This window comes from Neoarius graeffei, chromosome 9 (genome assembly GCF_027579695.1).
Source record: "Neoarius graeffei isolate fNeoGra1 chromosome 9, fNeoGra1.pri, whole genome shotgun sequence".
Lineage (NCBI taxonomy): Eukaryota > Metazoa > Chordata > Actinopteri > Siluriformes > Ariidae > Neoarius > Neoarius graeffei.
The window spans coordinates 40,859,699-40,875,847 of NC_083577.1; the positions used below are offsets into that span (position 1 = coordinate 40,859,699).

At 42.8% G+C, this 16,149-nt stretch overlaps 1 protein-coding gene across 2 annotated transcripts in view; it reads right to left on the minus strand.

Annotated features, from left to right (window-relative positions):
- plcl1 (phospholipase C like 1) overlaps positions 1-16,149 on the minus strand; it is a 169,250-nt gene that overhangs the window by 61,320 nt on the left and 91,781 nt on the right. For both annotated transcript variants that reach the window (XM_060929490.1, XM_060929491.1), the window contains exons 2-3: positions 4,490-5,113; positions 534-2,225 (exon numbers count right to left, since the gene is read on the minus strand). In XM_060929490.1, the coding sequence (XP_060785473.1) occupies positions 534-2,225; positions 4,490-5,113 (2,316 nt within the window). The remainder of the gene's footprint in view (positions 1-533; positions 2,226-4,489; positions 5,114-16,149) is intronic.

The window sequence follows — 16,149 nt, forward strand, 5'->3', positions numbered from 1 at the left end:
TTTGCTGTGAGCTCAAATTAATATGCAAATCATTCAGGGTGGATTTTTCTTTCCTTCAGTGTTATTAGTGTAGCTGGTAGCTAATCAGGTTTTTGTGTATGGTTGTGTATAAGATGATTCAGTGGATGGCTGATACTTGAGAATCTTTGCAGCCTTACTTATTTGTTGCTTCACTTTAAGCTAAATTCTGCCAAATATGCTCCGTGCATATTTACATAGAAGGTTTTGAAGCCATCTTCTACCATTATATTTCAAAGACTAAGTCCACTTTAGACTTAAAGCTCTTACAAAACTCAAGTAGTTAACCATTTTTATCACGAATGTATCCATCAATATAGAAATGAACCAGTGATAATATAATTCTTCCCTGATGTCTTTTGTCCTCCAGTAATTACAAGCCTGTCTGATTCTTAATCCCAATCGACATTTAAATAGCTTGACTGTTAAATCCAGCTTGTCAGGCTTCTCTTGAAATATGCCTTGCAGAAATATTACTGTTAATGTGCAAATCAATAGCACCAAATTTATCTTACCTGAAACTCAAATGTCTCATCAAATAGCGGGTTATCCTGGTTCTGGGCTGCAGTGCGAGTTCTCTGTTCAGCACAGTCTGCTGGTATGCCATGAAGTTCCAGCACCACATAGGGGTCGATGACTTCACCCTTGGCCCCAGAACCCTGTGGTTTGGGCAGACTGTGAGCACTGATAACTTTCACCCTGAGAGTCTGCGGTGGGACACCAGGCACGCGGCCCTGTGACTGGGCACTGAAGTAGGAAACCTCATCTCGCATGACAGCTGGCTTCAGCACATATCCACAACCTCCATTCTGTGCAAATCGGCCTCGGTTTAAATCCAACATGGCACCTGGTGTCTGCTGGTTGAGTGCCACCAGCTGCACACCTCCTTTCCAGTAGCCTTGTGGGTTGGGGTTGCTGGAGTCCAGCCGGACTGAGCTGGGTCGCACTCGAGTAAGACAGCGCTTAGTGAAGCTTACCAGCTCCTCTGGGCTCTCGCTTGCCAACCGACCTGCTTCACCCTCACCTAAAGAGCACAGGGTCCAATAAGGGGAGTCTGGGAAAACTGGAGTGTTGGGTGTGGAGGGAGTGGAAGGAGGAGAGGCTTGCTGAGACTGCTGGGTGTTGGTACGGTGAGCATAGAAGTTACGGCTACCAGTGCGAGCCACTGCAATTAGATCAGAAAGCTCTTGCCGCAATCGAAGTCGCCTTGGCTGAGGGGGAGGTGGGACCACCAGAACAACCCCTAGGTCTTCCTCCCCAGGAATGGTCATCCGACGACCAGCCAGTGGACCTCCGCCACCAATCTCCTCATCCTCCTCAGATACTTCTCCCTCAGAGCCTTCCTCTTCTGGAGGCAGCTTCTTGCCTACCAGCAGTACCCTTCCCTTTAGCTGCTCAGGAGAGGGCAACGTGGTAGTGCGTACCCCAGGAGTAATGGGCAAACATTCAGGCCTGTACAGTTTTGCTCCAAACACCTTCTTTAGGTGCAGTGCTAGAGTGTGCTGCTGACTAGGGGAACATTGCTGACACAAGTATAGGAGCAATGGGTACTGAGAGGTGAGAAAGGCATATTTGTTAATCACTTCCAGAGCACTGTGCAGTGTGATTAGGCTATGATGGTGATGATGGTGATGGTGATGATGATATTGCTTGGTGTCTGACTCATGATCAACCCCCAAAAGCGGCTCCCCATCAGGTCCATCTGTTACACCAAGCTCCAAACATCGACACCCAGACTGTAGTGCTCGTGTTAGCCCAAACAGATCAGCCTTGCCATGTACTTGATCATCTAGCAAGTAGGAGCGGTAGGATGAACTGATGTAATAGTGGCACAAGGGCAAGGTCATGTCATGACATACATACTGGTGCTCAGGGTCAAACAGCTGGCACTCAGTTGACTGAAGGTAGTGGGTGAAGCCATCTAGGCCCATGAGGCCTTTTTCACGGCAAACTGCAGAGGGTTCAAAGCGCTGCAGGAGCTCTAGGCAGCCTTCAGTGGTGGCCAGCGGCAGTCCCTGCTCAGTTTCCAAGAAAAGACGTAGGTCCTGTACATCTAGGCACTCCCGGTCTTTTGATAGCTGCACTAAAAGGAAGTAAACATCGGGCCGGGTGCACAGCTCACAGTAAGCCTCCTGGAATTCTTCAAGTGTCACATGAGATGTCAGCTTCTCCTTACTACGCTGGATCTCCTTAAAGCGTAGACGCACCTAAACCATGAGTGTAGAGGGGGGAGAAGTTTGTTGAGTTCTATAGTCTATATGCTGTGAACACAGTTTGAAGCTTAGTCAATAAAAAGAACACACCTCATTAAACAATAGTGAGAGATGGCATTTTCAAACATTATCGGAGGTATTTTTACAGTTTAAAAATGTTCAATCTTGAATTCTTAAGGGTTTGGTTATTTGGTTGTCCTCTTGTGGATCAGTGAAATAAAACATCGCATACAAACCAGGGCTTTCCTTTAAGAAAAGTTCTAAGAGTGTAAGTTCCTCTATTCTTTATTGCAATGTTAAAGCTTAAAAAATGTGGACTATCTATGAACTGTTTATCCGTTTATCCATCTGTCTCTAAATCCAACCTGTATACAAATCCAGCACAAACATTAATGGCAGATTTCAACAGAAATTTGACATGATCAAGCATATCCAAGATTACAGTACAATAATGAGTGCTGCAAATCATAGCAACAGCACAGACTCTACACTTTTCTGCCCTCACTGTTTGCTCTTTCATGCCTTTACTTGTCTTTTCTGTTCCCACATGAAGCAGATGCCTCACACTCCTATCACAGAGACTTTGAGGCAATGGTACTGTTGCTCGTCTGTCCTCCTTCTGTCCTCAGCTGTCAGCAACCTTCCCCTCCACACACACACACACACACACACACACACATCTGTGCAGCTGTTAAATTCCACTCCCCCAGTCATTGTGAAGCGCAGCAGCCAGACTGAGTAGTGATGTAGAGACTTGGGTCTTGGAATAACCACTGATCCTGAAATTGCATCCATATAACTTTTGTTTAACACTATGGACAGTCCCCTGCTGCTTTCATGCTTTCAACCCCAGCATTTTACTCTCACATATTTAATAATCACGCTCATTAAAAACAACCCAGTGGGTTTACCTCTCTGGGTGAACCCTTGAAGGTTCGACATAGAGGATTCTTCTTTCAGGAAAGGTTCCAAAAATAACCCATTCAGAAAGTTATAACTAACGAGACCATCAATGACAGCGTCGCTCACTCCGGCCCAATCTAGTCCAGAATGAACAATCTAAAGTGGGCCACCTTGCACAATAAATGTTGCAAGCTATATACACTATATACAAGCTATATATAAAAGCTATACACACCTTAGGAATACCGACCTATTTGCCAGAAAGAATCCAAAATGGCGAGGAATTGACCGAGAAGAAGCGATTTTTGTTGAACTGCTCATTAAGGTTTAATTAGTCCATTACTTCATTAATATTTGTAATTAAGCAAATTTGGGTAGAAGTTATATGCACCCTAGGTACCCCTACCTTCATGCCAGAAAGAATCAAAATCAGTGAAGAATTGAGGGAGAAGAAGCGATTTGTGTAGAAACTGATCATTAGGGCTTAACTGCGCCATATCTTCATTATTAATTGCAGTTATGCAAATTTGGATAGACGCAATATGCACCCCAGGCAGACCTACCTTCCTGCCAAGAAGAATAAAAATTGGTGAAGAATTGAGAGAAGAAGAAGCGATTTTTGTGAAATGTGGATGCCGCCGGACAACACATGATAGCACAAGCTCATCGCCTGTCAGCCAGATGAGCTAATAATCAGTCAAAGAACTCTCAAGGACGAGCTCTAACAAGACAATTGGTCAGTCTTCCTTTTTGGTGCTCTAAACTGTAATAACACATTAACATTTTACGCAAGTTTCATCTCATCTCATTATCACTAGCCGCTTTATCCTGTCCTACAGGGTCGCAGGCAAGCTGGAGCCTATCCCAGCTGACTACGGGCGAGAGGCGGGGTACACCCTGGACAAGTCGCCAGGTCATCACAGGGCTGACACATAGACACAGACAACCATTCACACTCACATTCACACCTACGGTCAATTTAGAGTCACCAGTTAACCTAACCTGCATGTCTTTGGACTGTGGGGGAAACCGGAGCACCCGGAGGAAACCCACGCGGACACGGGGAGAACATGCAAACTCCGCACAGAAAGGCCCTCGCCGGCCACAGGGCTCGAACCCGGACCTTCTTGCTGTGAGGCGACAGCGCTAACCACTACACCACCGTGCCACCCATTGTTCAAATTGTGAAAAACAATTCAAATTTGCATGTTTATAATTCATAAAGTAATTAATAGTAACACTTGCCCTCATTTACCTATTATGTTGCAATATAATTTCAATACTGATAATGGCAAACAGTCATAGACTTGTACAGAGGTTTGACAAATCATGTCTGTCCTACCCAGCTGTCTTACCTTTGCTTCCTTAATTCTAGGGCATAGCCTGCAGATGGTCGCCACAGCTATGTCCTCTGACACAATCCCGTGCCCATCCTCATCTCCCAGGGCAAATTCTGCTGCCAGCCAGTCCCTCCTCAATCTGCTTCCCATGCTTGTCTCTCCTACTCCTCCATCTCCTCCACCTCCACCAGCCAAGGCTCCAGGGTGGGACAGCAAATACCGCAGGCCAGTCACCCAGATGTTTGCTACATCAGATGACAATGCCACCAGGTCCAGGGACTGATATTCATCTCCATGAATGATGGAGAATGCAGCCTCTTCAGCCAGCTGGTCTGATGAGCCATTATGGAGAAAGGTTTCAGTGCTTTTGCCTGTGCGGACCTCCCGGATAGAGGAAATGTCCAGTCGGGCACGATCCGCATCCTTTTTTGACGGCTCCCAACGCAGACAGGCTTGTTCAGGGTCCAGAGTGTAAAAACGGCAATAAATATGCGAGTTGGGGCGCACTTTTTTTAGCTCACAGCCACCCTGCATAAAAGCCAAACAGTCAGCTGCGCTGCTCACTTTCTTCTCTGATGGCATACTGCTGAAGGAAACTGTTTTCTTGCGTCCACCGCCAACTTTGGTGACTGATGGGTCCTACAGGGAAGATAGCATAATTCAGGTTCAGTTACAATTCTGGAGAAATGTCTTAATCAGAGATAAAGGTACACTGAAGAACACTGAAAGACAGGGCATTCAGGGTTTTAAAAGTACTCAACTGAAAGCATAACTGTGATTTTATATGTAAAATTAATGTCATATATAGTAATATGTACAGTGGATATAAAAAAAAGTGTACACACCCCGTTAAAATGATCGTTTTTTCTGATGTAACAAAAATGAGACCATGATAAATAATTTCAAAACTTTTCTCACCTTTAATGTGACCTATAACCTGTACAATTCAACTGAAATACAAACAAATCTGTTAGGGGGAAAAACATTAAAAATATGTTTAAAAAGTGTACAATAAGCTGGTTGCATAAGTGTGCACACCCTTAAATTAATACTTTGTTGAAGCACCTTTTGATTTCATTACAGCATTCAGTCTTTTTGGGTCGGGGTCTATCAGCCTGCCACATCTAGACTTGGCAATATTTGCCCACTCTTCCTTGCAAAAGCGCTCCAAATCTGTCAGATTGCGAGGGCATCTCTTGTGCACAGCCCTCTTCGGGTCACTTCACAGATTTTCAATTGGATTTAGGTCTGGGCTCTGGCTGGGCCATTCCAAAACTTTAATTTTCTTCTGGTGAAGCCATTCTTTTGTTGATTTCAATGTATGCTTGGGGTTACTGTCATGCTGAAAGATGAAATTCCTCTTCATCTTCAGCTTTCTAGCAGACACCTGAAGGTTTTGGGCCAAAATCGACTGGTATTTAGAACTGTTTAGAATTCCCTCCACCTTGAATAAAGCCCCTGTTCCAGCTGAAGAAAAACAACCCCAAAACATGATACTGCCACCACCATGCTTCACCGTGGGTATGGTGTTCTTTTGGTGATGCGCAGTGTTGTTTTTGTGCCAAACATACGTACATTTTGGAATTGTGGCCAAAAAGTTCAACCTTGGTTTCATCAGACCAGAACATATTTTCCCACATGCTTTTGGGAGAGTTGATGTATTTTTTTTGCAACATTTAGCCAGGCCTGGATGTTTTTCTTTTTAAGAAAAGGCTTCCGTATTGCAACTCTACCCCATAGTCCAGACATATGGAGAATACGGGAGATTGTTGTAACATGTAGTGCACAACCAGTACTTGCCAGAAATTCCTGCAGCTCCTTCAGTGTTGCTGTCGGCCTCTTGGCAGCCTCCCTGACCAGCTTCCGTCTTGTTTTTTCATCAATTTTGGAGGGACGTCCCGTTCTCGGTAATGTCCCATATTTTCTCCACTTCTTGATGACTGTCTTCACTGTGCTCCATGGTATATCTAATGCTGCGGAAATGTTTTTGTACCCTTCTCCTGACTGATACCCTTCAGCAATGAGATCCCTCTGATGCTTTGTAAGCTCTCTGTGAACGCTGGCTTTTGCTGGAGGATGCAACTGAGTAAATGTCTGAACTTTATTTGGGGTTAATCAGAGTCATTTTAATTGATGGCAGATGTGAACCCAAAAAGACTGAATGCTGTAATTAAATCAAAAGGTGCTTCAACACAGTATTAGTTTAAAGTGCATATTCTGGACCAATTTTGTTTTTTTTTTAATATGAAAGTATGTCCCTTTACACACTCGTCCAGAAGGGTAATTTTGCACAAGGCCATCTGTCTACAGCAGAAAAAAAGAAAATAACAAAACGCGTCTGGAAAAATCCCAAGGGAGTCTGAAGCCAGATTTGTGATGTTACCTGCAGAAGCGCCAGCAGGCTGCGTGAGCTTCCACAGTTTCAGTGCACAGTCTGTGTAGACCAAGCGCTCCTATTTCTCTCTCAATGTCCGGTCTTTTGGAAAATGATGAGTACTAATCCCATCATGATTGGTGTTGCTACACCCTCCTACAATACATCTGTTAACCATTTTAATAATTACATGATAACGTTGAAGAAATTTGCAGAAAACCACCAGGTCGTTTTCTCATAAACAAACCAGCGCTGACGTAGGATTCAGAAGGCGGCGTCCCGCATGTGACGTCACAAAAATCAATGTTTCCTGGGAAATCCAAATGCCAAGTTTTTTCAGAGGCGGACCGATTCGCCTCAAATGGCTTGATTTCAACTGAATTTTTCTGGTCTTGCACAAGGTAAAAAAATTGCACAAAATGCAACAGATATTTGACCAGAGTTTAATATTTCATCTCATTATCTCTAGCCACTTTATCCTGTTCTACAGGGTCGCAGGCAAGCTGGAGCCTATCCCAGCTGACTACGGGCGAAAGGCGGGGTACACCCTGGACAAATCGCCAGGTCATCACAGGGCTGACACATAGACACAGACAACCATTCACACTCACATTCACACCTACGGTCAATTTAGAGTCACCAGTTAACCTAACCTGCATGTCTTTGGACTGTGGGGGAAACCGGAGCACCCGGAGGAAACCCACGCAGACATGGGGAGAACATGCAAACTCCACACAGAAAGGCCCTCGCCGGCCACGGGGCTTGAACCCGGACCTTCTTGCTGTGAGGCAACAGCGCTAACCACTACACCACCGTGCCGCCCAGAGTTTAATATAAAATAGGAGAATTACAGTGATCTTGCGCCTGAATTTACCTGTGATATGCACTTTAAGGGTGTGCACACTTATGCAACCAGCTTATTGTACGTTTTTTTATTTTTCCCCCAAACAGATTTGTTTGTTTTTCAATTGAATTGTACAGGTTATAGGTCACATTAAAGGTGGGAAAAGTTTTGAAATTATTTATCGTGGTCTCATTTTTTTACATCAGAAAACCCTATCATTTTAACAGGGTGTGCACACTTTTTATATCCACTGTATGCAATATTATATAATAAAGACTATTGTACCACATTCTATGGCATTTCACTATCTTCCACCCTCTCCGTATCACAGTAAATTTCATCCTAAGTCACTTTCATTTAAAAAATTTATATCAAATAACTAAAACTGCACACATAATGATTAGAATTCACAAATAAGGACATTTAAGTGTTTCCAATTATAAGCTGTAATTGGAAACACACACAAGGTTGAATTACACATTTGCTTTGGTGAATAGTCTGGAACTTAAATCAAGCTCCTTGTCACATCAGCCCAGGATATTACACCTCCGCACTAGCAGAGGTCTCCCTCCCTCTGAGTGTTAAATTACTTCACTTAAACTTCTGTATGTACGGTGTATAAAATGAACTAAAACTACCATTCATTGTGAAGTCTTGCCACCTCTTTCTTGAGTGTGCACAAGTTCTGAGCCTTTATATAATGATTGCCTTTTCTGTTTTAGGAGCCTTGCCTCATTTTTGACTACTTTTTGCAGATTGTGCTTGTTGCTTGATGTGTGTTGACCACTGCCCTCCTTACAACCTTGATTTTGGATTGTGTATTGGTTTGTCATGTAATACACCTCAAGCAAACTTCAAATCTCTTTCTAGTCCTGTGTCTTATTCTCCTTCATTTCCTCTATGATAAATGTGCTTTATTTTCCCTCCATGGATGAGAATTCAGTATTGGTCCATTCTCCCTTCCACATCCTGAAGCTGTTGTACTGTCTAACTCTGATGAAAGGAATAGAGCAGTGTGTGGAAATGTCAGAGTGGCTAGGTCAAGAAATGTTTTGTTACAAGAAAACCTCCCTGTCCTCTCCATTTTATCAACTTTCTCTGCACTGCTTGTACTGTATATCCACTTTGCTTAACCTAAAATGACTGTGCAGCACTGTTACAGATTATACATTTGAACGTGCGAGGAAGATTCCATTTATTATCAAATCATAACCTCTCTCTGTCTGCAGAGACTCAGGTTGTTTTGCAGGTCAAGGGGCCCACAGGGCCCCTCCTGGGAAAAAACAGGGGCCCATTTCCCAGTGATTATCCTTCAGTTGAAGCAAACCTAGTGAGCGAAGCGAGCCCAATGAACAGCTGGGGCAGCCCAGGGGCTGATTTTTTCTTCTCAATTCTGTTTTTTTTTTTTGGCATTAGAAGCCATATGAAGCAATGTAGATGACAAAAATCAATGCTTCAACCAAATATATTGAGATATTGTTTAATCAGTGGCAATATTTTGGAATTCAACCACAGGCCACTATATATCACATCTATATTATCTCCTCCTTGTAAATTATAGCACAAGGATGGGTTTGTTTTTTGCATGCTGTGACGGTCTAATTCTGCTTGTCTCTAATCATCTCTACTTCTAATTTCAGAGAATCAGATGGGATGCTGAATCTTCAATCTTGGGTTCAAATTCAGGCTATGAAGTTTGAAAATTAATAATGTCTGATACTAGTAGTAGTAGTGGTTGCTGTTGTAGTGGTTGATGTTGCAGTAGTAGTTGTTGTAAATCTAGTATGACTAATTACCTTGGGTATCATGGGTATCAGTTTTTTCAGGTGAATGTACATACTCTCTTTCTGCCGAAGAATGACAAAATAGATGTATTTTTCTTATCCATGTTTTCTTGTCTCTTTCGAATATTCGTACATAGACCGTAAGACGCCACCTAGCGAAAGACTTGAATCAGGTTTTACTCGCTTGGGACGCTACAAACGGGGCGGCGTAAATACACGAATGGGTCTGAACGGGTCCGATGTATATTCAATATGGCGGCGGTCAAAACAAATTCATCCGATGCTAAAATCTGTTGAATATCCAGATAATTATGTTGGAAGTTGCATATTTGTGCAAGATTTTCGATATTGAGACCATGAAGTCAAGTAATACGCCACGAAACGTTCCAAATAGGGTATAAAATGCTCGCATCCATATTGGCCCCTGCCCCTCTCGACAATGCGTTCATTATTCGAAATAGTGCGTCTTAGACGCGGGCGCGCCAACAATCTGAGTCTCTGTGTCTGTTTACGCAAAATGAGATTATAAAAATACAACAGAAAATTTACACAATATTATCTAGTTATCAATTTGCTGGCAGTCAGCATATATGCAATATGAAACAATTTTATGACAAATAACAATTAGAAGAAGAAGAACTTTATTCATTACACGTACACTTGTGAAATTCCTCTCTGCGTTAAACCCGTCTGAAGCTGTGAACACACACATGCGAGCAATGAGCACACACACATACCCAGAGCAGTGGGCAACCATGCTAACAGTGCCCAGGGAGCAGTTGGGGGGTAGGTGCCTCGCTCAAGGGCATTTCAGCCAAAGGCCACGCCAATGTTAACCTAACCGTATGTCTTTGGACTGTGAAGAAGGAAACCCACACAGACCTGGGGAGAACATGCAAACTCCACACAGAAAGGCCCCCCCATCAGCTGCTGGGCTCAAACTCAGAACCTTCTTGCTGTGAGGCGACAGTGCTAACCACTACACCACCATGCCGCCCAATTAAAAAAGAAAAACCTGTAAATGAGCAGGTGTGTCCAAACTATTACCTCATTTGTCATTTGTTTTACCTCATCATTTTAATAAATGAGGTAAAACAAATGACAAATGAGGTAAAAGTTTGGACTCCCCTACTCATTCATAGGTTTTTCACTACAAAAAAACTGAAAACTGAATTTGAGGAGAAAATTACTTAATACTAGTGAAATTATCTTTCTGCATGGACAGATATTTTTACTTGGTAAGACATCTTGGAATAAGTTGGTTGCAATCTAGAACTAGGTTTAATAATCTCAGGATTGGTTTCTTCCATCCATCCATCCATCCATTCATCCATCCATTATCTGTAGCCGCTTATCTTGTTCTACAGGGTCGCAGGCAAGCTGGAGCCTATCCCAGCTGACTATGGGCGAGAGGTGGGGTACGCCCTGGACAAGTCACCAGGTTATCGCAGGGCTGACACATAGAGACAAAGAACAGGTGTAGAGGGTGTGGTATAAATACCTAGGAAAGGGAAGGGGGTGTGGTGTGTCATACAAAAAAAAAAAAGGGATATATACAGAGTGGGCACCAAAGGGCACCTTTCCCAAAACATAATTTACAATCAACTAGAATAAATCTATGCAATATTTACAATCAGTTACTTCAGAGGTCATAAAACTCTCTCTTCATCAGTCAGTCTTCAACAGATCTTCATCAGCCTCATGGCCTGAACATTGGAAAACAATTAAATACCATAAAAACCCACTACCCAATGTTCAGGCCATGAGGCTGATGAAGATCTGTTGAAGACTGACTGATGAAGAGAGAGTTTTATGACCTCTGAAGTAACTGATTGTAAATATTGCATAGATTTATTCTAGTTGATTGTAAATTATGTTTTGGGAAAGGTGCCCTTTGGTACCCACTCTGTATATATCCCTTTTTTTTTTTTTTGTATGACACACCACACCCCCTTCCCTTTCCTAGGTATTTATACCACACCCTCTGCACCTGTTCTTCGTTGCACTTGATGAAGGACTGAGCGTCTGAAACATCGTGCTATTAAAAATAAAAATGGGAGCATATAACAGTGTTGCGAACCTTTATTTTCTTTTAGTTATCTTCTGTTTGGTCCAGCACCTGTGCTACTGATGTGCGCGCATTCTCTGTTTTTTACATAGAGACAAACAACCATTCACACTCACGTTCACACCTACGGTCAATTTAGAGCCACCAATTAGCCTAACCTGCATGTCTTTGGACTGTGGGGGAAACCGGAGCACCCGGAGGAAACCCACATGGACACAGGGAGAACATGCAAACTCCACACAGAAAGGCCCTCGCTGCCCGCTGGGCTCGAACCCAGGACCTTCTTGCTGTGAGGCAACAGTGCTAACCACTACAGGATTGGTGTCTTGTATTTTTCTAATAGGAAATGCTTGATCGTTTCAACTATCTCATCTCATTATCTCTAGCCGCTTTATCCTGTTCTACAGGGTCGCAGGCAAGCTGGAGCCTATCCCAGCTGACTACGGGCGAAAGGCGGGGTACACCCTGGACAAGTCGCCAGGTCATCACAGGGCTGACACATAGACGCAGACAACCATTCACACTCACATTCACACCTACGGTCAATTTAGAGTCACCAGTTAACCTAACCTGCATGTCTTTGGACTGTGGGGGAAACCGGAGCACCCGGAGGAAACCCATGCGGACACGGGGAGAACATGCAAACTCCGCACAGAAAGGCCCTCGCCGGCCACGGGGCTCGAACCCGGACCTTCTTGCTGTGAGGCGACAGCGCTAACCACTACACCACCATGCCGCCCCATGAAATAACATATGAAACATATATAGATTCTTCAAAGTAGTTTACCTTGATGACGCTTTACACACTACTGGCATTATCTTAACCAGCTTCTTGAGGTAGTCACCTGGAATGCTTTTCAATTAACAGTTGTGCCTCGTCAAAAGTTAATTAGTGCAATTTCTTGCCTTCTTAATGTGTTTGAGCTCAAACAGTAAACAGTAAATGATAAAAATACAGCAAATAGCCCTATTCCACAGCTGTAGTAATCCATATTATGTCAAGAACCGCTCAACTAAGTAAAAAGAAATGACATCCATCATTACTTTAAGACATGAAGTGATTTTCTTTAATTAATAAAAATAAAGAAAAACCATTGAATTAGAAGGTGTGTCCAAACTTTTGACTGGTACCGTATATGGCATATTTAGGACACTGACCACTGAAGGGTTTACATGTCATAAACGTCAACACTATCTACAGTATTATTTATTTATGTAAGAAATGCCGGCTCTCTATATACACTATATATGCGTACAATTCAGATGTGAACAAGATGTGAGTAGGCTGAGTTAACAGTGATGGTAGTCCTGGTTTTGCCTGATCAGTAATACAATCAGTAGAACACAACCTGAGCTTCCAGAAGTTGTCCTTCATCAGACAGGAGAAACTTTCTGGACATTTTTTTTTTTTAATATAATCAAACCTTCCAGGTCAAAATTAACAAGACAGCAACCTTGGAGGAGAAACTGCAGATCCTCAAACTGTCATCTGTCTCAGTCTGTCTGACTCATTCCAGGGCTGGCAGATGTCATTCTTTAAAAACTGCTTGTTGCTCTGGATCAAGACCCAGCAGATGAGCCAGAACCAAGTGCAGAAAATCCAAGTCCATAGAGACTTAGAGCACACAGCTAAAAGAAAGAAGCCAGCAAAGTAGAGCAACTCATCCGTAAAGAGTTGGGCCAGCAACTATTACCATGTAGGGCTCTGGGACTAGAGGCATTATTACTGCTATCAAGGACACTGAGGTGGACACAGGAATGTAGGTAGGTCTGTGCCCCCCACACCAGACACCAAATCAGTATTCGCTAGGAAATCCTGATGTCTGAAGCAGAGATGTTAATCCACTGTACTGGTTTATAAGGAATCCTACAAATGAGACTCAATCTCCCTATGCTTTCTCCATTTTAATTCATTTTTATTAAACATTTTGGGGTCATTTTTAAAATCTAGTTATTAAAGGAGATATGCAGAACCATAACCTCACTTGTTTATAAATGCCTTGAGACCTCAAGAATGGCACAGGAATAGTTTTAAGCATTAATAATAAATCTAATATAGTAATTTTTATGATTAAAAATTATTCACATAGGTAGCGGTCTGAGTGAATGACCTTGACATCTGTGACGTCACCGCAGGAAGTCTATCGGTCTCATCGCCATTTCTGCTATACTAAAACACAGAGCTAAGCGCAACTTCGAGCTTCCGTTTTGAGCTAATTTATCGCCATGCCACGTAGATGTGTTGCTGGCGGGTGCAGCAACATAACAGAAGGTGGATTTATGTTGCATTTATGGCCCAAGAATGTTCAAACTGCAAAGATTTGGATGCATTTTGCGAGAAGTTCATGGGCACATTGGGCGCCTACAAAGTGGTCTCTCCTCTGCTCTGCACATTTTACTGAGGACTCATACGAGACCTCTGATCTGTTGAGGAGCGTTGACTATAAGCCCGTATTGAAAGAGGGTGCAGTACCAACAATTAAAGGAAAAGAAAACTACAAGAAAAGGAAAGTAAGTTCAGTTGCACCAGTTCTCCCAGAGTGTGAGCTGAGGGTTGTTGCTAAAACCCGGGATGGAACGGAACGGGACATGACATATTATTTGCTTGGGCAGTGACCTCCCCACGGTTGTTGCTAAAACCGGTGATGTCCCGTCCCGTCCTGGGTTTTAGTAATTGCCTGAGCCGAGCAGTAATGGTGGAGTACTCAGTATGGAGAAATTGGAGAATGAGTGAGCCAGCCGTCAGATTTCTCCGCTGGATATGGTTGCCTCAGCAGCAATATCTCGCCCTTACGTGAAAGAAGCAAATGAACAGAGAACTGAACGAACAACCGAAAGTCAGATTGTTTCAAAACAATTGGCCACAAGATTGGCCTTCAAGAAGCGAGAACACAGACGGGTAAGAAGCGACTCTCATTTGTTTACCTGCATTTAGATTAATACATGTAACTTGTATTGTGTGTTTAAGTTACTGGTATAAGATTATTTAATTTGCTTCAGAATGTGATTGTCTCAGTTCATCTGATTATTTAATTAGCCTTTTACGTTTTATCAGTGAAAATGCATGTATGTACATGTATGTTGCACAAGTTCTAACGCCTATCCTGTTTTAATGAGAGTCAACCCACAATCAAATGAAGTCAAATCAGTCTTAACTGAGCAAGTCGGTAACAGTATTTCTTACCATAAATTTTTATTTATATGACTTTGGTCTATAGCTGTCAAAAGCCTCAGCCTTAAAACTGGTTACTGCTGTGACGTCACGCACTCAGGGCTGGCTGGCTCAGCGGAGCAGCTCCAATGCCAACTTTGCGGTCGATTTTAACTCTCAAAAATATATTTCTTTAAATTCCCATTAATGCAGAATACAAGAGTCAAGGATGGAGATACTATCCACTCAGAAATGTACTTAAAAATAAAGGTTATGCATATCTGCTTTGAGTTCTTGCCAGGGAGTCAGCACTAAGCAACATGTGAAAATTATAAGACATAACAAGTGGTAGGAAAGTGGTAATAGTAGATGAGAAAATGTGTAAAGATGGTGTGTATTGAAAGTGGCGAGAATGGTGAGCTGAAAGATAGCTGGAAGAAGTAGAGTACTTGATGCCCAAATTAGCAAAAGAATAGTGAAAAGTGTAGGTTGAAAAATGGTTCTATAAATTACAACAACAGCATGACATAACCCAAACTGTATAAATATAGAAAAGATAAACAAGCCACCTGCATAGTGGAGTGGCACCGAGAAATGAAGTGGGGTTAAATATAGTCTCATTCTCCTCTCTCACTAATCACAAAAAATACAAGGAGGGTGATGGTGAGAAGAAGAGATAATGGTCAGCAAAAGGGAAGAGACTGAGGAAAACAGTCAAACAGTACAGGATGCTGTTAGAAAGTAATGATAGCCCCCAATCACATGGGAAAAGAAAAAAACAAAGGAGTAGAACAGTAAAGTGAGATTCAAGTTGATCCTCCTAGCCAGTGGCAGTATGGTGGTGTAGTGGTTAGCACTGTCGCCTCACAACAAGGAGGTTCTGGGTTCGAGCCCAGCGGCCGATGCTGTGTGGAGTTTGCATGTTCTCCCTCCGGGTGCTCCAGTTTCCCCCACAGTCCAAAGACATGGGGCAGTCATGGCCTGAGGTTGGGCTGAAGCGCCCTTGAGCAAGGCACCTAACCCACAACTTCTCCCTGGGTGCTGTAGTATAGCTGCCCACTGCTCTGGGTATATGTGTGTGGTAAATGCAGAGGTTAAGTTTCACCGTGTGCTTAAGTTTGTGTGACAAATAAAGGCTTCTTCTTCTAGTCACTGAGAAACCATTTTTAATTTTTATCTAATAACTGCTTAGACCCAGGCCTTTAGGAGTATTCTGGATTATCATCAATCATTACAGAGCTAGAGACCAGGTCTGTGTCATGGCAGAATAGAATGCTATGCTGAAAAATGCAAGTGTTAGAGCTATTTTATGGATTTTTTTGGCACATTAATAAATCAACTATAAATCAATTGTCATGAAAGGTCATGGGCAGCCTATTGAGAGATGTGCCTTCAGTAGTCATCTGTGAGTAAGTTAAGATCAGAAAACGATGAAACAGAGGCTGATTCACAAC